At 41.9% G+C, this 26,250-nt stretch overlaps 1 protein-coding gene across 8 annotated transcripts in view; it reads right to left on the bottom strand.

Annotated features, from left to right (window-relative positions):
• The window catches only part of IRAG2 (inositol 1,4,5-triphosphate receptor associated 2), a 37,820-nt gene that overhangs the window by 7,238 nt on the left and 4,332 nt on the right, over positions 1-26,250 (bottom strand). For 3 of the 8 annotated variants that reach the window (XM_064420678.1, XM_064420677.1, XM_064420680.1), the window contains 24 exons: positions 25,393-25,573; positions 25,121-25,197; positions 24,963-25,041; positions 23,813-23,971; positions 22,552-22,669; positions 22,202-22,252; positions 21,025-21,102; positions 20,423-20,479; positions 18,601-18,660; positions 18,456-18,520; positions 18,270-18,369; positions 16,144-16,257; positions 15,669-15,770; positions 12,918-13,081; positions 11,362-11,476; positions 10,746-10,908; positions 8,930-8,991; positions 7,938-8,003; positions 7,051-7,159; positions 5,768-5,915; positions 4,890-4,971; positions 1,422-1,468; positions 1,275-1,339; positions 1,059-1,175 (listed from right to left, as the gene is read on the bottom strand). In XM_064420678.1, coding sequence (XP_064276748.1) covers positions 1,059-1,175; positions 1,275-1,339; positions 1,422-1,468; positions 4,890-4,971; positions 5,768-5,915; positions 7,051-7,159; positions 7,938-8,003; positions 8,930-8,991; positions 10,746-10,908; positions 11,362-11,476; positions 12,918-13,081; positions 15,669-15,770; positions 16,144-16,257; positions 18,270-18,369; positions 18,456-18,520; positions 18,601-18,660; positions 20,423-20,479; positions 21,025-21,102; positions 22,202-22,252; positions 22,552-22,669; positions 23,813-23,971; positions 24,963-25,041; positions 25,121-25,197; positions 25,393-25,573 — 2,379 coding nt within the window. The remainder of the gene's footprint in view (positions 1-1,058; positions 1,176-1,274; positions 1,340-1,421; positions 1,469-4,889; positions 4,972-5,767; positions 5,916-7,050; positions 7,160-7,937; positions 8,004-8,929; positions 8,992-10,745; positions 10,909-11,361; positions 11,477-12,917; positions 13,082-15,668; positions 15,771-16,143; positions 16,258-18,269; positions 18,370-18,455; positions 18,521-18,600; positions 18,661-20,422; positions 20,480-21,024; positions 21,103-22,201; positions 22,253-22,551; positions 22,670-23,812; positions 23,972-24,962; positions 25,042-25,120; positions 25,198-25,392; positions 25,574-26,250) is intronic. The other 5 variants (XM_064420682.1, XM_064420684.1, XM_064420679.1 and 2 more) reach the window with 4 other exon arrangements.

Raw genomic sequence — 26,250 nt, 5'->3', positions numbered from 1 at the left:
TAAAAACATCTAGAATATTTTGTTTTCTTCTCTGTTTATGCAGTCACACATAGCTGTGAGCCAAAGAAATGGCACAGGGAAAAACAAAAAAAAAAAAAAAAAAAACAAAAAAAAAAAAAAACAAAAAAACAAAAAAACAAAACAAAACCAGAAAAACTCCAGCTTCAGGTTTGAAGCCTGCAAGGGGAGATTTATCAGTCCTAATATTAGGAACATTTGCTTTTCAGAGATGTGCAACAGATAGCTGGATTCTCAGACTTTAAAGCTATTGGGACTTCCTTAAATTTGTTCTGCATATGTGGTTCTTCTTAGCCAAAGGCACCTGGATCACATATGAAAATTAACAGTAGAGGGAAATCAGTAGAAAGAAAATGCTTTTAAATGAAGGGACAGAGGAAAGAAACAAAACCAAATAAGAAACTGTAGTCTTATACTGAGGTAAAGATTAAAAAAATATTATAAACAAGCACGCACAGGTATTCTGTGCTGCTTATTTAGATCAGCTTCACAAAACCATCTTAATTAGTGTATACAGATGCTCCAGTTTTGGTTTGGGGTTTTATAGTTTGTCAGTGGAAGAAAACCATCAGAGCTGGTAAGAATCTGGTGGGTGTTCATGGCTCTAGCAAAGACAGAACAATACTTAAATGCTTCTACCCTCATCTCTCCTCTTGACCCATCCCAGCTTCTTGTGCAACAGCCTTGAAAGAGAGTAAAGTGCTTAGTGACACTGTTGAACTAAATAACTGTTTAAACCCATAAAAACATGTTTTCTCTTGTTAAAGTGGTCTAGGATTTTGTACCTGCTCACTGTTTTGCCAGCTGAGCAAGCCCCAAGATCTCACGATGTTGTTTCATGCTCCCTTGCCTGCAGTGCTGTGGTAAGAGGGGTAAAAAAACTTTACTCCTACTCAGCTTCAGGGAGGCTTGAGAGCACTGGCAGGTGAAAACACTTGCAAAAATAGAAATTCTCATGTTGTTGCTCTTACTCAGCCTGCTCACTTCAAAGATGTGCTGGAAGCAAAGCGTTTCCTGAGTGGGTGCAGCAGCCACTGTACCTGACACGGGAGCAGCTGTGTCCTTATTGCTGCTTGTCTCTGGTACCACAGAAGCTGGCACATCTTCCCCTCTCTTGTGTAAGCCCTTGGATGATCTTTCCTCCATAACAAGGCAGCCTGCAACACCAGCCAGCAGAAAACACAGCTTTCTTTGTTCAGTAAACACACAGACTTGGGCACATCCAGGACTTCCAGTGCTCCAGGTTAAGGACTCACCCAGTACCGGTGCTATGTTTTCCACTGAGGATGCAAGAGCATCTCGGGCTGATGTTAAGTGATCACTGCCAAAACAAAGCCATTTCAGATACTCATCCAATGATACAGATCTTAATAAAGGCTTTTAAAACATGCACAAGACCTGACCTGGATGCAATCAGCGTGGCTGGTGGTGTTGACGCCTCATGATCAATCTTCAGAGAGAGAGCGAGAGAGAGAAGAGTATCAGAAGATTAATGACAGTATAAAAACATGTATGCCAAAAATAACTTTCCCAGCTGTGCCTAAACTATTTCAGCAGTGGAGAACTAGCTGGCAAGTTCACAGATTCACCCATTAGTCTAAAGCCATCTCAGGAATGTCGTACCCAGATGTGTTTTGGTTCCTGACTCAATAGCTTGCTCCTAACTCACATCTTCAGTGACCAACAAATGTGTTACTGCACTACCACTGCTCCATCTTAACTTTGTGCATCAGGAGAGATCCATTTTTAGAGTGTCAAAATCTACAAATGAGGTGCACAGAGCTTCATTTGGCTGTAAAGATCAGACTCATTAGGTAAATAAAAGTGCCAATCATCACAACATGAGCAAGCAGATGGTTCAGAACACTTGTGTTCTGTGTTGTACATCAATGTTATATATAACAATTACCCAAGCCCCTTTAGAGGCCTCAAGCCTCCCTGGTGTGCAAAGAGCAGAGGAACAAAGCAATTAAAAGCTGGCAGTTTTGCTCATGTTCCTCTAGTTGCCAGAGTGCGGTTTTGGACCTGAGCCTTATCACATCACAGACAAAACCAATATCCTCTTGAGGCTTTTAATTTCAAGGGAGGTGCTATATGTGCAATATCCCTCTTCTGCATTTCACCCCGGAAAGCTCCATCTCGCTTATTCAGTTTTGGGTTGGTCTCTCTTTATGGGTGAAATACAGAGGGGAACTGATGAGGTTTAAAGGGTTAAGTTGGTAATGACTTGTGCTGAATTGCACCCACTGTTGAAGAAAAGTGCTGCATAGCAAACAAAACCAGCCCAAACCCACTCCTCTCTCCAAGAAGAGAAGGAAGAAGACTGGACAGCTCCCTACACAGCAAGCACCCAAGAGCACTGCTGAAGTGTGTGTGGAGAAACAACAGAAAAACCACATCTGCAAGTGTTTGTCTGTGTTCTGGTGTCTTTCCTACCCCACTCCAATTCCCTCAGATGACACAGGAAAACCAGCAAATTAGAACAGGAGGTATCCAAGGGCCCTGATCACTCCTAAGAGTGACCAACTGCTCCCAGCATCAGGAAGTGCCTTTTCCCTCCTCCCTGTCCGAGCTGGGCTGCTCTTGCACAGCCCTGGCCCAGCCAGGTGGATGCTTCCCCTAATGCAAATTCAGGCTATTTTTATTATTATTTGAATTCTTTCATAAGGATGAGGAAGTGCAGCAATACATTTGCCTTGTTCAGGCCATTGGGTCTGCAGAAGTACTGGGGAGGGAGAATACGATCATGTAAAAAGAAAAGAAATCTAAAGGGCTTTTAAAACTAACACACAGTGCCCACGTAAACAGAAAAGCCGTTGCATCACACAGAACTGAAATTATACATTAGGCTAAATTACCTGTACCTGCCCAGATGGGCACATGGTCAGTGATTTCTGTTTGCAATGAAGGAAAACCCTCAATTCAGTTTTTTAAAACCCTAAGCTGGCTGCTAGGATTGTACACTCCATGGATTCCATAGAAAGGGGAAAAAAAAATCCCAATTAAAGATAAACACTACATTCTAGATTTCTTAATAAAATAGAATCACACAATGGCTTGGGTTGGAAGGGACTTTAGAGATCAAAGTTCCAGCCACTGGAAGGGACATCTTCCACTATCCCAGGCTGCTCAGACTGACATCCAACCTGGCCTTGGATACTTCCAGGGATGAGGCAGCTACAGCTTCTCAGGGCAGCCTGTGCCAGGGCCTCACCACCCTCACAGTAAAATCTGTTTGCATGAGCACTGGAGAACAGCACAGTCCTTTAATGAAGAACAGCCAAAGAAGATCCTGAAGTCCATCCCTATTCACTTTTCCCACCTCCATCCCTCTGATTAGCATAATAACCCAAGGGTTCTCTATCTCAGCCCATGAATTCTGGCCACAGTCTTATACAACTTCACCCAAACAATCATTAACATTTGGAAGGCCTGTCTGGTTTTCAGACTGTGGTACGACTTCCACAAAGCCAAACAAGAACAAAAAGACCCAAGTTTCACTTGGCTCTCAAGTGGTCTTTTATTTAGTAGCTCCTGAACTTCTATAGTGACAATAATTTGGCACAAATAATTTGAGTTCCTTACAAGCTGATCTGATCAAATACATCTGCAACTGCAGAGTAATAAAACTCCAAAGAAAACTAGGCAGACACATTTTACTGAACAAGGATATGCAACTTTTCCTACATGCCAGAGTTTAGAACAGATACTGGGCACAGCCCATTTGCCTTTTCTCTGGGGCAAGATTTAACATTTTCATCTTCCCCCTTCAGAACATTCACATACAAAGCTTATACTAAAATGTGATAACAAGGATGGAAAAGAAATTTTTGAGACCAGCTGGAATTACAGAAAGCCCCAGAGCAACAAAGCACAGATGTTTCACACACCTTTGCACAGCTGTGACTTTCCAGAAAGACTGGATAAAGTAGGAACCCTTTAGAGGATCCTCTTTAAGGGCACTTAATAGCAGCACAAGCTGGGAGCTCTTCACCTGCTCTACCCCACTGTGCTGAAATCAGAGTCCCCAGCACTCTTACTTTCTACCCCCACTGCACTTTCCACTTTGATTTACCACTACAACCAGACCATCCTGTATTCACAGGTACCACACACAAGGCAGGATCACACTGAGACTGGCTGCTCTTTGGTCCCAAAAGGTTATTTCCAGGTTCACAGAAACCACTGATCAATATTCTTCCACCCTCCCCACCAATACAGGGGTTTGTAAAGCTCATTAGGAGCCTTGTGTGGTGGAGCTGAGGTCTAGACTTCAACAGTGAGGACTGAGGCACAGCTTAGGTGTGCTGAGCTGCAGTTTCTCTTGCTGCTGCCACAAAACTGCAGCTCAAGCTGTAGATGCAGGATTCAGGACAGCAGTGAAGGCATAGCTGAGTATACCAGCTAAAGGAAAGCTCCCCTATAACAAAGATGGAGATTTTCAGCTGTTACATGGTGCCCATGGGTGAAAGTGTAAAGAAAGGCAGTACTCCCAACTGAGGTATCCTGTGGCTCCTTGCAGGTGGAAAAAAGGAGCAAAAACCACTCAGTTCTTCCCTGGAAGAACCAATTGTTACCACAGAACCAGCACTGTCTCCAGCCTGGAAACCAAATCTAAAACACTCCACAGCTAAAAGCACAACCCAGTTGCACGTGAACATCAAGACATTTAGTTTTATAACCAAGGTATTGCAGAAACATACTCAAACAGAAGGGAACACCCCCACAGCACCCTGCTGACTGATGCCAGCTCCATCCACTGTGGAGCAGTGCTAATTTATAGCTGAGCCATCTGCACCTGGGTCTGAACAACACATGAAATTCTTGGGCCTATTCAAAACCACATCTCGGGTATCAGAGCCAGCACTCACCTCAGCAAGTGAAGAATCCATCATTGTAATGGAAACAGGAAGGTCTGCATCAGTGTAGTCATCAGCAGAGCATATTTTCCACCTGGCAACACAAGCTTTATTTGCATATTACCCAAACAACAGAGAGATAGAGTGCCCATTTTCCTTAAGCTCATAACAAGTGAAGTCACCACGCTGTGCAGTCAGTGAGCTGGTCTCTCAGGAAAAGAAAAATTCATCACCAACATCAATCCCTCCTCCCCCAAACATCAAGAACCACCACCAGTCCTTTTCCCAACCTCCTCCACACTGCACTATTCTACAGAAAACCAGTGGCAAAAGCTTTGAGAACTGCTGAGTCTCTTGCTGCACACTGCCTGCTTCTGCACCTTCAGGAACATCCTCATCTTTTAAAATATTCACTACAATTCACTTCAGCTTTCATAATCTCAAGCAGTTCAATCTCTATTTTAAAGATCTAAGGAGGCAGCTTGATAGGCAAGGACCTCAGAATTCCTGCTCTAAGCTCTGCAAAAGAAAAGTGACTCCTCAAAGCCAATAGGATTTTGGCACCTAATGGGAACACCAATTGTTAAATTGGTGTTAATCGTTAAATTAAACATGGAAGATAGACAAGAATGCCTAAATTATGTCTGAGTTTTCCAGCATGAAATAGAAACCCCATCATGGTATTTGGCTGGTTACCAGCAGTTCCAGTAAAAAATTCTGGTAGCTGGGAATAGAAGCAAAGTGCTGCCCTGGATCCCCAAGAGCTGATCACCAGGTGTCCAGTATTCCCTCTAAGGGGTGGCCCTGCAGCTGAACCCAGCACATGAATTCTGCTAGACCCTGTTGACTCTTCCCTCCTTCACCCCAAAAGAGTTATTACATCACCTTACCTGCATTCTCCTGATGTCACATCTGAGCTGGACACATGTCCCACATCATACCTCCCCAGGGTGCAGCTGCCAGAGCTCTGCCTGCAAGGTTCGTCCCAGCTGTGCCCAGGAGGGTTATTTGGGCAGGAGGTCTCCAAGGTCAGGGCAGCTGGTAAGAAGGACAAGGATGAAGAGAGGTGGTCCTTGGCAAAGTTGGATTTAGTTACAAGTCAATTTTTTGGCTAACTCTAAAATAATCAAGAAGCAGACCAACCAAGCAGGGATTTATAATAAGGCAACTTCTATCTTAGTAAGAAAGGCTTTGGTTGTATGGCCTCAACTTGTTCTGTAGATGGAGAGTTTGGCAAACTGAAACAGCCCTCTCAGAATAGCAGAATGCTTTTATTAAGAGCACATGTAGCAAAGAAAGATTTGCTTCCATTCCCATCAATAATGTCTGGAATTACACTTAAACACGTATGGTCTGTGTGAGAAGAGCCTTTGTGTGGTACCAGCTCACTGCTGGGAGAAATGCTTGTGCGTGAAATCCCAAATGCAGCACCCTGCAACTCTGCAGCCCTGCAATGCATAGCTGTCAGTGGCTGTTTTTAATCCTCATAAGGCTTGAGAGTTGTGAGGAAGTTCAAACAACTCAGGAGTGCAGGAGAAAGCAAAAAGTACAACATGCTGGGAAAGGTGGGGTGGTTCAGCCTGGAGAAGAGAAGGCTGAGTGGACACTGGCACAGGCTGTCCCATCCCTGGAAGTGTCCAAGGCCAGTCTGGATAGAGCTCTGAGCAACCTGGGCTAGTGGAAGGTGTCCCTGCCAATGGCAGAGGGATGGAATTAGCTGATCTCTAAGGTCCCTCCCCCCAAACCATTCTCTCACTCTGTGATCTTCTTCTCAGTAGCTCTGTTACTGCTCAGGTTCCTAAACCAGGACTGCCCTCAGCGCAGCAGCCAAGGAGCAGGACATCTCAGGATGTGCCAGTCAGAGGGAATGAGAAGACCAGAACTCACACCCTCTGTGTCCAGACTGACAAGCATCCTGTCAGGAATATGCTTGCACGTACAATTTACACCAATAGTTCCTGAAGATTTTGGGAATTGTCTGTCAGGTTGACAGAGTGCCACCTCTTCAGGCCTTTCACTGCAAGCACTGTAATCATGGCTCAGATTCCTGGATTACACGCAGAAATAGATTTTCCACACTCTAACAGCACACTCAGCACTACTGAGACTGTTCTGTCTACTCTTTCTATATTTCAGGTAAAAGACAGAAATGTCCAACGCCACCAGGTCTTACCTAGCAGAGGGGAGTTGTGCCAGTGTGAAGCACCTGAGGGCAGTGCCCAGGGAAAGTCAGAGTATGAGGGGGGTCCTTCATTCCATGGTCTTTTGGAGCAATGGAGCTGCTAATTGAAAAAATAAGAAGTGCTATGTCCCATCACACTGAATACATTAATGCCACCAACTCCCCCCACACACAGGCATCTGCATAATGTAACATCAACAGTTAAACAAATACATCTTCTGTGGGTTTTTTTGTCTAGAAAAGCAGCAGAGCTCATATCTTTAATGGCCAGAACTGTTACAGGAAGAGGCAGGATAATGAAACTTTACACTTGCAATAAAATGTACTGGTTCAAGCTAAGTCTGGAAATAAATCCTACAAAGCCAAGCAAAACAAGCCTGAGAGGAGAACCAAAGTAGCCACTCAAATCCTGTGAAGGGGGTAAAAAGAAAAAAAAAAAAGAAAATAATCCAAAACACACTATTTCAGCCAAGAGGTGTCATCTAAAGATGGCATCTGAGAAACTTCTGAAACAACATGTGCACAGCTGTTTTTGACCTAATGTTGCTTCAACAATGAAAAATGGAAAGAAATTAGAAGTGCCATTTTCAGACTCTGATCCTTTTCAAAAAGCAATTTATCATGTCTGTGTTGTACTTCATAGGCAGTGGGAACCCAGCTTTGCAATAAAGTTCAGAATATGTTTTTGTGTGCATGTACACACTTGCATGCACATACACAGATATTGATCTCAAATTATTTTTAGTGAATATTTAACTCAGTTTCTCACAAGGAACATTATTTATTTCCCTGAGGTGATGAAGGGAAAAACCCCCACCCAAATAAATCCAGCATCCTATTTTAGCAGGCTCAGCAATGACCACAGCAAGCACACTTACCTTCCTTTTTACATGTTCAGCTAACGTGGGCAGCAGAGCATAGTCAGATTCTAACTCTGCACAGCACTGTTGTAATAGAGAGAGTTTAAGGAAGGCAGGTAAGGAAAAAAAACCAACAAAACAAAAGGAAAATGAGGACTACACCACTGATTCTGAGCAAAATGCAACTTTATCTTTCCAACTGAACTACTTGCAGCTATCAGTTGCAAAACTGCAACTGCAAAACTCTGCAGCTGTTTCCCCTTGCTACTTTCAGCCTTTAATTCTGCAGACCCTTACCTACAAAATATAAGTTTTATTCATGTGCAGATGGTCCAGCTTTGACTCTGCTCCTCTGATACCCCTGTCACAGCCTAGGGGACATTTCAGGACCTTCTGTTTGCTGTTAGATACCTTGTTGGTCTGTGTTGAATCCAGAGTGCTCAATCCTGAGCTATAGTGTTCCTTACTAGAGCCAGTTGGGAAAAAAGTCTCTCCACAATGTTTCCCGTTCCACCCCCTCCCAAAGTTGAAGCAAATAATTGTACTCAAAGCAAAGCACTCCAGAGTTATGTAATTTCCACTGTATTTCTCCACAGATGGCCACAAAGTTAATAACTGTTTCACTGCCTATTCCAGTGTCTGGATACTGAAAAAACCCTTACCTTATGAGATTTTAAACATTTGTTTTCAAGCCTGTTTGCAAAGTGGGACAAAAATCACACCAGTGTATCAGGGAAGGTTTCCCTCAGCCCTTTTTGATACGATCACCAACAATTGCTCACAGTGAAGACCAACACCACACCTGTAAGTCCTGACACATTTTTCCTAGAAGGCTGAATAAGGAAAATAATGTGCAGATCTGTACATATACCTTATGGACATGTTAGAAAAGAAGATACCAGGTGCCAAGATACCAAATTGTTTGTGGCTGGTCTCAGCTGTGCTGTTCTTCCACCAGAGCCCTTCCTGTGCAAGCCCATCTTTCCTGCTCCCAGCAAAAGGCACCATACCTGGCACAGCAATTCACAGAGATGCCTCTGCAGCAGTTCCCATCTCAGGGTATTAGCAGTTGCTATGAAGAGACATTTACATGTCTAACAGGGCTCCTAACAACTTGATAACAAGCAATCTGATGTTACAGCATCTCTAACTACTCCTTATCAGTATTTAATGTAGTTTGCATTAGTCTGGTTAAGCCTGTAACAGGAAAGAGAAAACACTGGACATCTTTACCTGCAAATCAAGTGCAATACTTCCCCACATCATTAGTGTTAGGATGCCACAGTTCCCTGTGGAAACAGATGCTTCACTTACAGCTTGGGGGAAGAGAAATATTTGGTCTTTCCACCTAACATGCTGTACAGAAGTTGTAAAATCCATGGGCTTTGTATTTAGAAGCATTTTCCCCTCTTACCATGCAGGTGGGGAGGAGACCACAGCCCAGCCCAGCAGTCAGGAGAGGCACCAGACCTGCCTGCTTTTCTACAGAAGCCAACATTTTTATTCTTTTTTCAGTGCCAGCCTTGTTTGTCAGCCCTGTTCTTCATAATACTTTGCAAATTCTCCACACACCTGCCAGTTTATTTATCTACAGAAAGATTTCTGTAAAGTAACTGGAGTAATTTAGAGCCAAGGTCCTAGCTATTTTCAGGGTAGTGGTGGTTCTTTGGGGGTTAATTTTTTTATTTTTTTTGGGGGGGGGGGGGGCGTGATTTAGTCACAGTGGCACCAGTCTCACATATCTGGAGTTCTCTCTTGATCTAATCAAGCTCACTTTGCAGGACAGCTTCAGAGCTGGAAAATGACAAACTATTTCCACTGTCATGCATGTTGCTAAGAGCAAAATAAAGCAGCTGCACAGGTTGTGGGAAACATGAAAGCAACATGAGCACAAACACAAACAACACCAAAACACTGGTCAGAGGGAGGCAAGCACATTTGGGGCTGTTTCTGACATATCGGTGCAAAGTTGTGCCTTAGAGCTAAAGCAAAGGGTCCCACAGGAGTTTTTCTGGTGAGACAAACTCTGGTTTCACATGGAGTTGTTTGCAATGCACACATATTTGTTGAGCATATATGGTAACTGCATGCCTGAGGGCAAAATATTCAGAGGGCTTAAATCAGTCACATCCCTTTTCTCTAAGAAAGTGATCAGACTCCAGGAAAGAAAAAGTCATGTGTTCTGGATTCAGACCTCTGCATTATTTAATTGCCCAGGTTATTGAGGTGCTGGAAGATGTCAGGAAGTGAGTACAAAAGAGGCAATATGAAGCTTCCATGGTTCTGTGGCAGAAGTTGCATGTGTACGAGGCAGTGACAGGATTGCTTTCCACTGAAGAGACCAGCCTAACACCACACAGCTAGTCAAAACACAGAGCAAGCACAACCAGCAAACAGAACACAGAACATACAAAAATCAAGTGTGTTTGGTTCAGGAAGCTTAAGAAAGAGGGATGACTTTGTTAGGTATAAGGTGGGGAACAGCGCTTTTGGTAAAGGAATACCTGTGCCAGCAGTGGAATTACTAATTCCCCCTCCTAGGACGGGGTGGGGGGGTTTGTTGGGAGCTTCTGAAGCTTTGGTGGATCCCAACATCCACTCCTTAGGATCCCACCTGCTTTTCAGCTCAGATGGTGGCAGATCTCTTCAAAGAGAAGGAAAAGTAGAAAAAAAGGTGGGGAAAATCCCAAAACAACAAGCAAGAGCTCTGCAGAGCATTTTACTGGATGACCTGCAGATCAGTCCTATTTTCCCTTATGTAACTAAACCCTGAAATACTCGCCCATGCAAAAAGTGAATGCTGGCACGTTGCCAGAAGTTACTCACTTTTGTGGTCTTCCACCTTCTCCTGAAGCAACTGGCAAGTGCTTGCTAAAGCTGCATTTACATCCCTGAGCTTCTGCTGCTCAGAAATGGCTTCCTCCAACTTGCTTTTCAAGGATGCTGCTTCTTCACAAGCGGAGCGAAATGCTTCAACTTGATCCTCTGCCTAAGCACAAAACAATATTTAGGGAAAAAAGAAAGGAATAAAAAAAAATATATATAAAATAAACCAGCCTGGCTAGAATAAGAAGGCTCTACAGTTCAAGTAAATGAAACCAAACTGCATCTGTTCTTTCTCAGGAAGTGATAAAGCTCCCTCTGAACTTCTGCATTTTTACGTTGGGGTGGACTGTGTATGGAAGCTATTTTTGGGTGCTTTTTTTCCCCCCTTCTTTTCTCTTTTTTTTTTTAAAGCCACCACAAATATGCAATGCTGCCTCTTTCATCAGCAAACTGTTGTCACCACCCCCTCAAATTTTACTTCCTCTGCTGGTTCCACTTTTGCAGGGAGGCACACCATTCGGAACATGCAATTCCCTTCCCCGAGGGCAGCCATGCCTCGGCCACAGCCCTTTAGCATCTCGTGGTTCCCCACACAGAGGGAACTGGGCTGCCTTACATGCTTGCTGGCATCCTCCAGCTGCTTGGTGGCTTTTTGCAGCTCAAAACACAAGGCTTCTGCCTGGCCAGCAGTTTCTTCTTGTAGCTGTTTGACAGTTTCTATCTTGTGCTGGCTGTGGAGGAAGAGAGAGCACAAACCACAACCCATTAATGACATTTCGGAGCAGGCTGGCCTGGGCTGACACACTGTCTGCTGGGACATGCACCAAAAGTCAGCTGTTACACACTGCAGCTCCCCAGGATCCAGCACCAGGGAATCAGACACTTTTTTTTTTTTTTTTTTAAATTTTGTTTTGTTTTACAGCAGGAAGGGGATGAAGGCTTTCATGTAACATTTCTGGGTACCACAGGGGAATCATCAGAGAACTGTCAAGAAGCAAGAGCTCAGTGGGGCAAGCTTTTGCACTCTGGACAACAGAATGTGTTTTCTCAGGGTTTGGGAGAAATAGTGGTTGGATACAGAAGCAGTCATTCTAGAGAAAGATACCCAGGAGCTATTACTGCTTCACTGGATTGACTTCTTCATGTTTAAGAGGGAATGTCATTTGACAGCAAGCAGATGCCATCAGAACTGGTGCTAAAGGGTATGGCTTTCAATAAAACCCTTCTTTTCCACTGCAGAAACAATTGCCCATTTCCTCTCTAACTCACCTCAGGCTTTTTTGTTGTTGTTGTTGTTGTTATTGCTTTCATCACAGACAGTTTTGATACAGAGACAGCTTTAAGAAACCAAGCCATCAGTATTTTTATCAATTATTTTCCAGGTGGAGGGAGAGCATGTAATAGGTGGTTCAGTGGAAGGTAAGTCCAGCAAAAGTATGGTACAACTGCTCTGCATCAGCTCTCAGGGCTGCCAAGTCCTAAGAACATCCCAAACCCAGGAATGGGGCTTGGAGCAATCTGGGGTAGTGGAAGGTGTCCCTGCTATGGCAGGGGCTTGGAAATGGATCATCTTTAAGGTTCTTTCCAGCCCAGGCTATTTTATCATCCTATTTCTAGGATCACAACTATAGAAGGAACCAAATGCCAAAAAAGTTACATTTTCATATTTAATGACAACTCATTGAAGCTACACCCTTGGGAAATTGAGGTATTGTCTTCCCTGAGCCTAACAACTGTATCCCAAAGAAAAATACCTGCAGACAGATATTTAACACCTGGCCTGCTTCACACAAACCCAACAGGTTTTTTTAAGGGCTGTACCTGTTCAGTAGGCAGTGCCCTCATGCTTTAACATCTCAGTCTGTGGTCTCCCTGGTATTTTCAAAGACACATTCAAGGTTGTACATCAGCTCACACACAAACCTTAACTCCCACACAGTGTAAACCTTGTGCTAAAACCAGATCCACTCTCCAAAACAAAAGATCGTTTCCCCTGTGAAAAAAATCCTTGAGAATTCAGTAGACTTTGTTCCACTAAAAAACCCACCCCAATATTAGATACTAAATTGCTAAGCAACCAGAAAAAAACCAAAACCAAATCAAACCAAAAAAACCACCTAACCAAAACCCTACCTCCTCCCCAAAAAAAGATACATGGTTTGAAGGGCTTACCTAGCAGAGAGCTCTTTCCTTAGGTGAAGATGTTCTGTCTTGGTTCTCCTCAGGTTGCCTGCCACTCGAATAAAATCCTTGTCTAAGGACTCATTGCATTTTTCCAAAAGCTGCAGTTTCTGGGTCCAAAGACATCTTTTTTCTCCGAGTTCTCGCTTGAGGGCCTGTGGAATTTTGAAATTGCCATGCGGTTACCATGTGGTTAGAGAAGGAGCAGAGCCAGGAAATTAGCCAGAGCTCTAATTTACGTGGTAAGAATTGAGTTCCCTGCTCCACCAATTAATATCATCACCTACATCCACACTATAAGGGTAAAGATAAAACTCCATCAGCAAAATGCCCAGATACAGCAACAAAAAACATAGCTCATAAGAGGAAGTTTTAATAAAGATCATCTTACAGGAAACTCTAAAATTGATAATTTAGGCTTCTGCAGCCCTTTCCTCAAGTACAACTGAGTCCACTGGTACCAAATTGAGTTTGCATTACAGCAAAATTTATTAAATAAACAAGAACCAATAAAACCTGTTTGCCATACATGCTTAGCAGATGATCTGTGCCAGGGATGACTCTCACCATGAAGGCTTCTAGATTTACCTCTGGTTTGTAGGAGGGAAAAGGGTAAAAATTAAATGTTAGATAACACTGAACTCTATTTCTCTGAGCAGAGACTTTCAGTATAAAGTCCTGAGAAGAAGAATCCAGCACTCTCTCTGACCTTTCTCAACTGAACACATGAAAGAGTGTCCTCAGCTTTTAAAGAATGCTTAATGAGAGTCAAACAGAGGTCAGGAAAGAATGAAGTTTATATTCCTGGGATTTTGCAGCAATTCCAAGGGGAAAACATCAACCTTACAAATACAGGCCATGTTATCTGCTTGCAAGCTGGAGTCAGATGCTCATGAGCTGCAAATAAAAAAAATAGCACATCAAGTATCATGCTTAAAAAAAGGCAAAAAAAAAAAAAAAAAAAAGGAGCTTTTGCTGATAGGTCTCCTAGGATGACATAGGATCTGACCATGTGCAACTGCCCACATCCTGCAGGTCTGTTCCTCAGGCAAGGCAGGCAGCACTCATAGAAATACCATGGTTTTGACACTTAAGTGGCATAAGCTTATCAGGGCACATGTACCAGTATTATCTCCCAGGAGAAGGGTGAAAAAGATTTTGCTGTCACTATATATACTTAGATACATGCATATGTGCACACTGCAAGTTGGCTTTATGTCTAATATCCTTTAAAATGTTTTTGAAAACACTAAACCCCAGAAAAACATGTCCACAATAAATTTCACAGGAAATTGTGGGCAAGGCTTCTAGTGACAACTTTTCTTAACCAACTACTTAAATCTTGGACCATGGATTTTCTCTGAGGCTGGAAGAAGCTACTTTGAATTTCTCTCCTTTTTTTTTGATCTACTGATGTTTAGCTGCATGCAAAAATTTCACACATGCCTGGCTTGTTCTGTCTAGGTGGAGATAATTTTTGACATGAAGTCACTTCTCATCCCCCATGGGACCCTAAAGGATGGGACCTTCTATTTATAAAGGATTTTGTTCTTTCTTGATCCTCTGTTAACTCAGTTTCCAAATACATCACTCTTTAGGAGCCAGAATAGGATTCATTTGCCACAATCAACTCCAACTCCCACATCAAGTTTTTTAGCTTCACATGTTTAACAGGAATATGATACCAATGTGAATGTAACTTCACAAGTATTTTTCAGCTCTGACAGCTTTGCAGGAGGAGGTTTCCAGCCAAGATCAAAAAACTACAGCAATTCACGAGCCAGCAGTTTGCTAGAGTCTACCCAAAGTCATATCTGGGTGAAGAGAGTGAGATGATTGCACCTTCTCTAAGGAGAAGTTTTCAGGATTTAGTTGAAGAAAAATTATAAGAAAACCTAGCTCTGGGACTGGATGGCTTCCAGTGATTTCTCCAGCCCTGCCCAGAAAGCATCAAGAGACCCAGCTACACCATTCTGTAGCACTAGAGGAAAAAATGAAGGGCAGTTTTCTCCCCAAAGAAGCAACAACGTCATGCAGCACATTCCCTGGTGGCACCTGCTGTCACCCAAGGGAGAGGAATTGTGGGGTTTGACATCCATTAGGGAGCTGGAAAAGAACATTATTGTACAGCCTGGGGCTGTTGGAGCATTCCTAACAACAGATTAGCAGAAAGGAGTAGGTTAGAGGAAAAGCCACATCCAATAAGATGGATGGAAATTTCAGAAATTGTGCTGTTACAGAGGAGAGGAGGAAGGAACAAAAGTGTTTAATTGTGTCCACAGGCACTTGCCACTACATAGGGAAGATACTGTGCTTGCAACCTCACCAGCAGTATGAGGAGTAGAAGAAATACATTATGCAAGATTAAATTGTAAAACAAGGTTTTGCTGAAATTTTTCCTGTGGAATATACCTAGTAAAAGCAGCACTCTTTGCCTTTCACAACAAAATAGACCCTATGGAGGTTTTGATTTGGAAATTTGGTTATAAAGCCTCCTCTGCTTAACTAAGGGAGCTGTTGCACAAGAAAAGCCAGCAAGAGCACAGCATGTAAGTGAACAGCAATCATCCTTTCCTAAACCCCAGTAAAGATGATATTCTTTCCATGCAGCCATCTTTGACCCACAGATGGACTCTGATCTCCAATAATAAACACATACAGCATGCAGTAGCAACATACCCACCTGAAGTTTTTGCACAGTCCCACTATTTCATTAAATGCTTCAGAGAAACAGTTACTTACCACAAGTTTTTTTTCCCAGGCCTGTTGCATGTCCTCATCAGGATCTTTTATCCATTCTAATGAAGCCATGACAAGCTCCTCTGCTTCAGAGGCTTCCTCTTGCTGAAAAAGAAAATAAACCCCAAAACAACCTCCCCAAACTCCATAATTTTTAGTGCTCCTCTACAACCCTGCCCAGAATTACCCAGTTTATAAATTAGGGTAAGAGTAGGTGTCAAGCGATCTTTTTAAACTATGACCCCCTCCAATCTCAAACTATGACCCCCTCCAATCTCAAACTATGACCCCCTCCAATCTCAAACTATGACCCCCTCCAATCTCAAACTATGACCCCCTCCAATCTCAAACTATTCTTATTTTTCCAAAAGGAGCAAACAATCTGATTATCAATGCCTAGAGAATTCCTAATTAAATTGCTCAATTGATCAAATTGATCAACGACAGCATCCTTATCCATGTAAGCTTTGCTACTGACCAGGTTTTTCATGATAGTCTTGAATTTTTCTCCTGCATATTCAGACCCCTGAAGCAAAAGCAGCACTTCACGGTCCAGTGTTTCATCCAGGGATGTCCATTCAGTCTTGATAATCTTTGAAGAGATAGAAGAGCCAGCTAGTTTGTTTTGACATCCCCTTATTATAAACCAGCAGCAGTGACATTTAGTCTTTCCTGAAGTACCCCTGCTCTGTATTTACCAGAAGGTCAGAGCTACCAAAACTTGAGGCTTGGAAAAGCTCTTTCAAAACCATCACATCAATTGGGATTTAAAAAAGAAAGCAAGCCAGCTAAGCTGCTGAGTGATCCAGTGTAAATATCCATGTCAGAGTAGGCAAGAGGAAATCAGTAATTAGTTATCTTTATTCAGAGGGCTGTTCACCAAGTGATGCATAAGCAGAGCCCTTCCTTACAGGTGACTCTGTGGAATCATGTCTCTCTGCAGCATTTGAAGGGCAAACACGGTGACTCACTCCAGCCCTGCCCAGAAAGCATCAAGAGACCCAGCTACACCATTCTGTAGCACTAGAGGAAAAAATGAAGGGCAGTTTCAGACCCCTCTGGGAATAATAATGGGGTCTGGGAGCTGCAATAAGATGATACCCTAACTCTTCAAAGCTGCCTAGCCAAGCCTACCTCTCCTTTCTGGGCCGAAGGTTTTTGTCTATTTGTATATTCTTTTGTTGTTGTTGCTATATGTGCTAACGCTTTGCAAATGTGCCTTGTATAAAAATAAGCAGAAATCACTCAGCAACATCTCTCTGCTGTCAGCTGTGCTGCACAGCTTGTATCTGAAAGGAAAACAGCACATATAGAAGGATAAGACTCCATGGATTGTCTGAGAAAATGGAAACAGAATAGCTCACCTTAAAATCAGAACCAAAGCCACAATTGTAGCAGGATGCTCTGCCTAAAGTGGTGTAAAACAGCTTCAGTAATATCCTCCTTGCAAAAATTATCAGTGGTGAATTTATAAGGGATGGCAATCATGCTGCTGTCAGTGTTGGAGAATGCAAAGACTAGCCTGATTCCTTGATCCCAAAATTAAAAATTCTGAGGATGCGAAGAACAATGTTTCCTGATAAAAACTTGCACCAAGTGAGGAAACGGCAGGAGAAGCTCTTGACAAAGGACCCAGCTGAGCTGGCACAGCTGGCCTGGAAAGATCTGATAGTCAATCACTTGATATCATAAAAACCCAGCCCCACTTTTTAAAAGTCAGGGCTTCTAACACACCCCTTCTAGCAGGATGTGTGTGGAGATCCCTCCCTCAAGTGGGGACACCTCCTCAAAGTTACTTCTCAAAGCTGAACAAAAGATTTGTCCATGATCATCAACATGGGTAAGTAATAACAAACTCTATTTAATTATTAGCTTGGAAATTACTGGTTTAATAGCTAGTGCACTGTACAAGTAGTCATAAGTAAACGATTCTGATTAAAGTATTTTAGTCTGATAATTATCTTCTATTTACATAAATAAGTTATTTTATTCATTTAAATATATTTGATTTGCCATCAGAGATGCTTATCAGATTTATTAACAGTATACGAGATTAAGACCCAACAACTTTATCAAGATGCTCACTCTAATGCTGAATTTCCTTTCTCACTACAGTCAACTTCAAAGAAAAAGAAGTCTCCTCTTTCACAAATGAAAACAATTATTGTTCATGTCTGGTGTAGGCAGCACAAGAAGCAGACTGTCAGTTACTTTCTGCAGCATAAAAGCCTTTACATATTGGAAAACTGATATCTTCTCCCATCCATTTGTTCTTCTGCCAGCTAAATGTATGACCCAAGCTCCTCCAGATTTACTTGGTAGAGCAGAGGGGAACTGGATGATCTTTAAAGTTCCTTCCAACCCAGGCCATTCTAGGATACTATGAGCTAATATTTTATGGCTACAAGTGTTTTGTTTGCTCTTCTTTGGACTTTCTTCAAGGTGCTTGGAACAATATTGCAATCTTCTTATTCTGTGCTTACTTGCTAGGATTAATGGCTTCAAAGTCCAGAGTTATCTAATCATATACAGGAAATGAGCTTTGTTCTGCCTCTGCTGATGCAAGACAACTGGGAAGAGATTAATTTAAGGTTTAATCCATACCTCAGAAGACTCTGCAAGCTCCAGTTCACAGTGCAGTGTACTCGCCCCTGCAGGAATATTGCTGTTAAATTTATACAACAATGGGAAACTCAACCCATTCCTAAAAGAAGCAGGAAAAAAAAATGTATCAGTCTATTTTGTATTTCTGATGAACTGCCTTCCCCGGGATTTGGCCACAGTACTCACGAGATCAGCTCTTGCTGCATGTGTTGGATGTTCTCCAGCAGTTTATTTTTTTCAGCCCTCAGTGTCTGAAACATCCATGGGGTTTGGTGAGAGGCTGACTTTGACGTGCAAAATCAGAACAGGCCAAACAAAATCCAACCCATACCTCTATGATCGAGGAACACTCCACGATGGTTAACTTGAGTTCCTTGATGTCCTGCTCCTTCTGCAAGAGATTGTTGAGAAAAGAACAACAACAAAAAAATTATATTCCATCCTCCCTCACAGCAGTAAAATGTATAGTTTAGCTTGAGCAGCAACCTGATTATGACATAAAAATAGTTGTAAATTTAAAAGAATACAGCGAGTTACCTTGCATCAGATGACCTTTCACACCTAAATTCTGAAATTAAGGAGACCAACCCTCTTTTCCAGATGTTGTATTTTCATTTATTACTCTCCTGGTTTCAGGTCCAACAGATTAAACTAGACAGAAGCACTCTAGTTTTAACTTAAAATATGACCTATATTATATGTCAGCAGGAGTTTTAATCCCAACTGATCCTTCAAACAAATTGCAATGTTTCAAGATTACTTGTTTTTCATTATTACAGTGTACTCTGTAGATTAAACACAACCTAACAGGCTGAAAAAGAGTCAGCCTTCATGGTAGGACTGCGGAATTGGTAGATGAATCACCTTTCTTAGCAACTAGCAGTTAGCTCCAGTCAAGTTATGCCATTCCAATAAAAGACACTGCACAGACAGCAAAGAATTTATAAGAAAAAATAGGAAATTAGAGTAGGAGCTCTTGTCCTCTCACACTTTTAGGAGTTCTTCCTACTCTCTTTTTAAAAGTCATGGAGGTTTTTGAAAGAGATGAAGTGCACAAAGCTAGGCAGGAAAAGTGTACCAAATTATCCTAATGCCAACAAGTTTCCATGCCAGTTTCTTCAAAATTACTCCAACCATTCACATTTATCCACATGTAATCTAGCAGTCTACTTTCAAAACTCGCATTTAGTCAATAGACTAAGAGAATCTTGTTGAAATAAAATGATACTACAGAGCTCACAAAAGCATTAAATCATTCAAGTCAGAGAAAGTGACAGCTACTTTTTTAAAAAAAGAATAAATTTGTGCCCTTAAGCCGCCTCTGGAAAAACAACCAACCAAACCTATTACAATACTCAGTACAAAGTTATCAGCTGGATCACACTGAAGTTCAGTTCTTTTTTTTTGACATTTGAATTCAGCTGCAGTTACATTGCAGGGAGCCCAATAGTAAAATATTTTATCAGGAGATTTATAGCATGTTCTGCTAAGTAGAAACTCCACTAGCATAGAAAGCTCTTTGCATAATTCATGAATACAGAGAATGCCAGCACATTTGTATGGTCTTCTAGCTTTGTTTTCTAGAATAAAATGCATGTTTAAAAACATCTGAAATGTAAAGGCTAGATAATTGCACCTCGGCAACAAAAGGACAAATTTCCTTTTCCATTGGACTCCAAGTCACAATTTCTAATTTGACACAAACAATTTCAATAAAAGACATGAAGGGAAAGGCCTTCTGTAGCTCCCTGCTGAATAAAATAGCCTTTAGAAGTTACTGGACATTTTGTCTGAAGTTTGCAAGTTTGTTTTAATAGCTTGTGATTAAAAAAAAAAAAGGCAAGCAAAATCCTGAAACTGTTAATTATGCTGACTCATAGGCAGGTTCTAAAGTAGTGCTCGCCTACTTTGAAGCCATTTATAGGATCAGGTTCTACAGCATGAGAAGAGTAGAAATCAAAGTGCCACAGTGAATACTATTGCCTTGCCTTTTTACAAATCATCTCATCAGTACAGACCAGAAACCTGGGCCAGTGGAAGCTGTCCCTGCCCATGGCAGGGGGTTGGAACAAGGTATCATTGAGGTCCGTTGCAACCCAAATTATTCTGTGATTGTGTGGTTTTCAGTTAGTAATGAAGTAAAAGCAACTAACCTGGATTAGACTTGCCTCTTTATTCACCACAGTGCTCTCATAGATATGGGCTTGGATCTGAAGAATGAAAAGATCAAACATAAACCCAGCCATCATTACAGACGATAATAAAAGTCTGCTCCTATTTCCTACTAGGAAGGGAGAAAGAATATTGGTGTTTCTTTCTTAGAAAAATCAAATTCTTCTTTGAATACCTTGTGTGGTGTATGCTTCAAAGTAGAGATATTGTACCCAGCAAAGAGTGAAAGCATTCTTAACTTTCAGTCACTTTTGTTTCCTCTTATCTGTCCAGGCCAATATTTTCAACAACCTCTCAAAGCACGACCTTAATGTATTTTCTTGACTAGTGAAGGAGAGGTATCCAAAAAAAATTGGAGGAAATAGTGAAACTGTGGATTGTGTCCATCAGCCTAGTTTTTAGCCTCCAGACAGCAACTTCCTTGGTGAAAGCTGTCACTCTCTCCAAATTACTATTTCACTGCAGTCCTTCAACACAGAGAGGTTCAGGACTGTTTGTCTTCCAGCAGCAGAAATTCCCCCTTCACTAGACCCAAGTAAAATCCATGTTGACTTTTTAGTCCTCTCAGCTTGGAAATGCTTACTTGAAGCTGTGCTGTGTTTTTAGACAGCTCCAAAATCTTCTTTTGCAGCCCACTGGTGTCCATGCTATTCCTAATAATCTAAACAAGACAGAGTGTTTAGGCACAGCTGAATGGATTAAAAGCTTCTCCTTGAAGAAACCAGGCAAAAGTGACATCTCCACCCCCAAGCTGCTGCCTACTCTCAAGCATTACCAGCACTTTTACACATGCATTGCATGTGTTTGCCCCACCAAAACTGCTTCTGCTCCTTTTCCCACCCAGAGCACCAGTAAAAGAGAAAAGCCCTCAAAACATTATTTATAACCACTGCCAGACCTGGAAAGCTAAAGAAAAGTCAGCTGTGCAGCATGAGAATTGTTTTCAGAAAGATGTGGTTTAATAGCTATTTGGACTAAGGAGCTTTGCAGAAAGACTGATGTGAAGGTGCTGATTTTCTTTACCATTTTTGATTTAACCTGTTTCTCCATTTCCCCCTGAAAAGTCTGAAATACAGTCCGTAAGCAAGCATTAAAAACATTATCACCTGACAAAAACTGGTTTATAAAATAGTTTCTCTGATGCAGTAAAAAAAAAAACCAACAGAAAAAGACCACCAGAGAAAGCATGAACAGCTCTTCTCTGAATAAAGAAACAAGCTTGGGGGGTTCTCTGCCTATGGATCTGCATTCCCTAAAAAATTTCTATAGGTCCTTGGCCAGTGTCAATGGATCCATCTGTGAGTGGAGATCCCACCCAATTGATTTTTTAAAAATTATTATTTTTGTTACTTATTTTTGGTGTTACAGCTTTATACAAGATTACTCCTTTGTGAATATGAAATGATAAAGTGTTGAATGGAGATTGTTTCAATATAGAGTTTGTCTATTTATAGCTGTGAGAACCAGAAATACATGGAATTTGCCTATAAATCTTGGAAAAAATGTGGTGGTGGGGGAGAAGTAGTTTATCTCTGTCCCTATGCTTCCCTAACCTCATATCCTTACTTACCTAGCAAGTGGAAAATAAAAAGCACAGTGCAACCTCAAGATATACAGTTTTGTGAAAAATCAGCCTTTTAAAGTGTTAGATATTTTGATAACCTAATTAGCATGCAGGGCTTCAAAGTCTGATAAACATTTTATTTCTTAATGGCAAATTTTAGCTAAGCAAGAACATATCAAATCATGATTTATTTTACCTCTTCCTGAAGAGAAGTAACTTTGATGTTGAGAGACTGATTTTCTTTTTCCTGATCAAGTTTATAGGGGAAAAAAAAAAGGAAAAAAAAATAATAGACAAAGAGAACAACAGAAGAGTTGGTTTTAGCATGTAAGCAACAGATCACACACCCCCACAGCTGTGGTATTGAATCCCTTTGTTCCAGAGAATACACAAAAAGGAGAGAGATGAGGCTGGTGCAGCTCATGAACCTTCACTATGGCACAGAGAAGGTCTTACTTCTGATTTTTAACAGCCTGAGCAGCCACACCACTGTTACAGCAAGGTGTGAGGTGCTGTACAAGGGAAACAAGAAGGAAGAGCACCTACTAGCTGTCTGTTGTGCCAAAGAATCTGCTCTCTTTCCTCTTCTGACACATTCAGGTTGTTTCTTGCTTCCTCTAGCTGCTCTTCCAGGGATTTGGCTTTCAAGACAGAGTGCTGGATGCTGCACAGGGGGAAGCAAATCCAGAGAAACTTCAGCCAGTTAGTGCTGGTTGTTTAGATAGGCTGGAAATAGTATTTTTAGCAGCCACCACGGACTTATTTTTTGGCATGACACTTAACGGAAGAGCAACAATCAAGTTTAATCCCATAATTTCCGTCCAAGAAGCAAATCTCTTCCAGTTCTTCCAGCAAATTTCTTCCAGTAAAAAGGTTCTACTTCCTTTTTGTCACCCTCTTCCAGTCAGGGATGAAACCCCACCCAAGACAGGAGGATGCAAACAAAGCTATGTTAAATATGTTAAAAATTTAGCTCATTACAGTTAAATATTGCAAGTTACCTGAGCACAAATTCATCTTTATAACAATTGATGGCTTAACATTGGAAAAACCATTTCTATTCAGTATTAAAGGATGAGCTCTGCATCATTTTCTTACCCTAATCTGATAAACCCCAAACCATGTACTAAAGCAACAGGCAAGGCCCTTTCCCAAGCTAACTTGATCCTACAGAGCATCCTAGAGCAGGTGGTTCCACATAAGGACACACGTCCCATACCAGCTACCCCGCAGAACTCTTGCCTTAATCTCCCCTGAAAACCCTAGGAACAGATTGGCAGCTGACCAAACCATATCACAGTGTAATTAACTAGGCCAGATGAACACAATGAAAAATGAGCTTGTACTCATGGCACTAATATGTCCTCAGGCTACAGAAAGGCTGAACAAGTGACACAACTCACCCCAGTCCATCAAATGTGTAGCAAAATAGCTTTTAGACACTCATTTCCCCTCAGCTTGGCAAAAAAATGTGGTCTAGGATTGGAAGCCTTCCAGTGCTTAGCTCTTATCTTGGTAATATTATGCCTTTTTAAAATATATCTTGTTATATTGTTTGTTTGCTTTAGCCTGAGATTCTCCCTGTGTGCACCCACACCACCAAATGCTGCAGGAACCTGGCTCCGAGAGGAATGATTTTATAAGAACCAGGAGGGACAGAGCAGAACAACCAGGCAAGAAGGCTAAACCTTACAGATATTGCATAAAACCACTGTGATGAGGCAGTGGTGAGGAGAAAAGCATGAAAGCAAGGCTGGAAGATCCCAGCTCTGCCCATGGCAGGCCTGGCACCATCAGGGTCCCCTACCTTTTTAATTGTTGACGTAGATGCTCATTATCTGCCAGGAGCTTGCTGTTGGTCTCATCCAAAGCTTCCAGGGTGAGCTTCAGCTTGTTGTTCTCTTCCTGAAGCTTCTGGTTGCTGTACTGCAGGTCCGCAAGTGAGGTTATCAAGTCAGAGGTCTCCCTGTCCCAGTAAAAAAGCCAGGGTAGAGTGAGAAAGGTGATTTAATCTACTTCAGACTTTTAAAGCATTCTACTGCACTGATTAGAGGTGAGATGAGGGCCCACAGAGGACTTGTGACACTGCAGTGTCCAGTCATTTGCTCTGCATGATGATAACGTAACAGCTCCAAGTCTGTTCTCCAGTTTTATGGGCATCAAGAACTTTTGGTTTTAAGTGTTTTTGTACTCCCTACACCTGGAGTTTGCTGTCAGAAAGTGCCACAGCCGGATGTCTGCATGAGAGTGCTTTAGGATTTTGCTAATCACCTCTTGGGCCACTAGTGATGCTTCTGTATTCACTCTGCAATTTCTGTGTCCTTTCTTCCAAGCCATCCCCCACTTTATGCTTTCAACCAGAACTTAAATAAGGATTATTCTTTTGAGATCATGAGAAATTATAGGGAAGCTTTAGAGAGCAGATATTGGATTTCTGACTCAGCATAAACTACAAATGAAACTTCAGCTCTTTGTTAAGTGCTTTGCCATTAACAGTCCAAATCACAGACTTCATTGCTACCACAACAAACAAAAAACAAACAAACAAAAAACCACAAAAAAAACCCCAACAACAACAAAAATACCCCACATCAACAAACTCCCTATCATAAGGAAAACAACCCCAAAAATGCAAGACCAGACTTTCAGGTCATAACGTCTTCTTGCCATCAAACAACTAAGAATTTGGTAGAGGGAAGGAGCCAGTTCAAACAGGGAAGGACATGACAAACATATGACCACTGATTAAAAAGGCAAATGGACACAGAAGCACCAAGATATAAGTAGGAAAAAATACTGGTTGTATTTTAAGCCTGAGCAGAAGAGGATGACAGAATCAAGAGCTCCTGCAAACTGAGCTGGATAGTGTTCCAAAATAAAGGCTCTTAGAATTTCTGACAAGTGGTTCAAAGCCAGGAGTACTGTATTCTGAGAAAGAACTGCTCAAATGGACTCACATGTCTCCTTTAGATACATCACCCCCAAAGGCCTCCAGGCTTCCTGATGTAGCATTCATCTGAACATGTGTCTTGTTGGCTGAAAGAGGTGGGGGTTTTGGTTATAGAGCAAGAAAGTGGGGCTTTCCTGAATAGAAACAGAGTAAAATGTTCTGCACCTTCAGAGACGTTTTTAGGTACTTGAGATTCCAGGTCTTCTGTACTTGATGAGGATTTCTCAGTAGCACCTTCTTCCCTGAAAGAAGGAAGCATCAAGGGTCACAAAATCAGCAGGACACTGGGCTGCTTACCAACCTTGTAACACTTACAAAACTTTAGCCAAACCCAATGTTGTGGACATGTTGTCCCAATATCACTTTCTTTCCAGAGGCACAAGGGAAGCTTACAACATAATTTTTTTTCCACAGAAAACTTATTAAAATGCTGTTACCATTTTCTCTTACAGTTTTCAATCCACTCTCCTATGATGGCGTGATACGTTTCCAGGTCCATGGAGATATCTTTGTGCTCTGGGTCAAGCTTCTTGCACAGCTCTTCAAGACCACTGTCCTCTGATTCCCAGCTGGTCATATGTCTCAAATAATCAACTATCTTGGACACTGTCACTTTTCCTAAAGCAGGAACAGAGATCAGATGCCAAAGCCTGGCAAGGCACCATAAAAAACTGTAAAAGGCCATGCTACTGAACTGCATTGTATCCAACTGCCCTCAAGGGCTGCAGACAAGCAACTGACTCCTGAACTGAGTTAGAGTGTGATCTGGAAAAAAAAAGTAGTTTAGAGCTCTCTTTTTCTTGGGTCAAGATGTTGGGTGTTTTTTTTTTTTTGTAGTGGTGGGTGTTTTGGTTTTTTCTGTGTAAAAATCCAGTTTACTGGTTTTGTGGACTTCAGTTTAAGAGGAAGAAAAGTTGACATGTTATACTGATCCTTGCTCTCAGGGCCAGGCTGGATGGGGCTCTGAGCAGCCTGGGATAGGGGAAGGTGTCCCTGTCCATGGCAGGGGGTTGGAATCAGATGATCTTTAAGGTCCCTTCCAACCCAAACCATTCCATGTTCTACCACTTTTAGTCATGTCTGAGGCGGAAGGATTGTCTCTTCCTCTGAAGTTTCCCAAGTTTCTAACAGGATAAAGGCTGAAAGAAAGAAACAGTCATTTGCAAAAAAGGTAACTGCTAGAAATGAGTTGCTCCTCACCTTCCCCTGTGCTAAAGCACTGCAAAGGTCAGCAAGGGAAGGATCAGGCACCATGCAAAAGAGGCACAGGCATTTACACATTTATTCTACATCTA

Source organism: Passer domesticus, chromosome 5 (assembly GCF_036417665.1).
Source record: "Passer domesticus isolate bPasDom1 chromosome 5, bPasDom1.hap1, whole genome shotgun sequence".
In the NCBI taxonomy this organism is placed as follows: domain Eukaryota; kingdom Metazoa; phylum Chordata; class Aves; order Passeriformes; family Passeridae; genus Passer; species Passer domesticus.
Note: the sequence above shows the minus strand (reverse complement) of the source record. Positions and strands in the feature narration are given on the sequence as shown.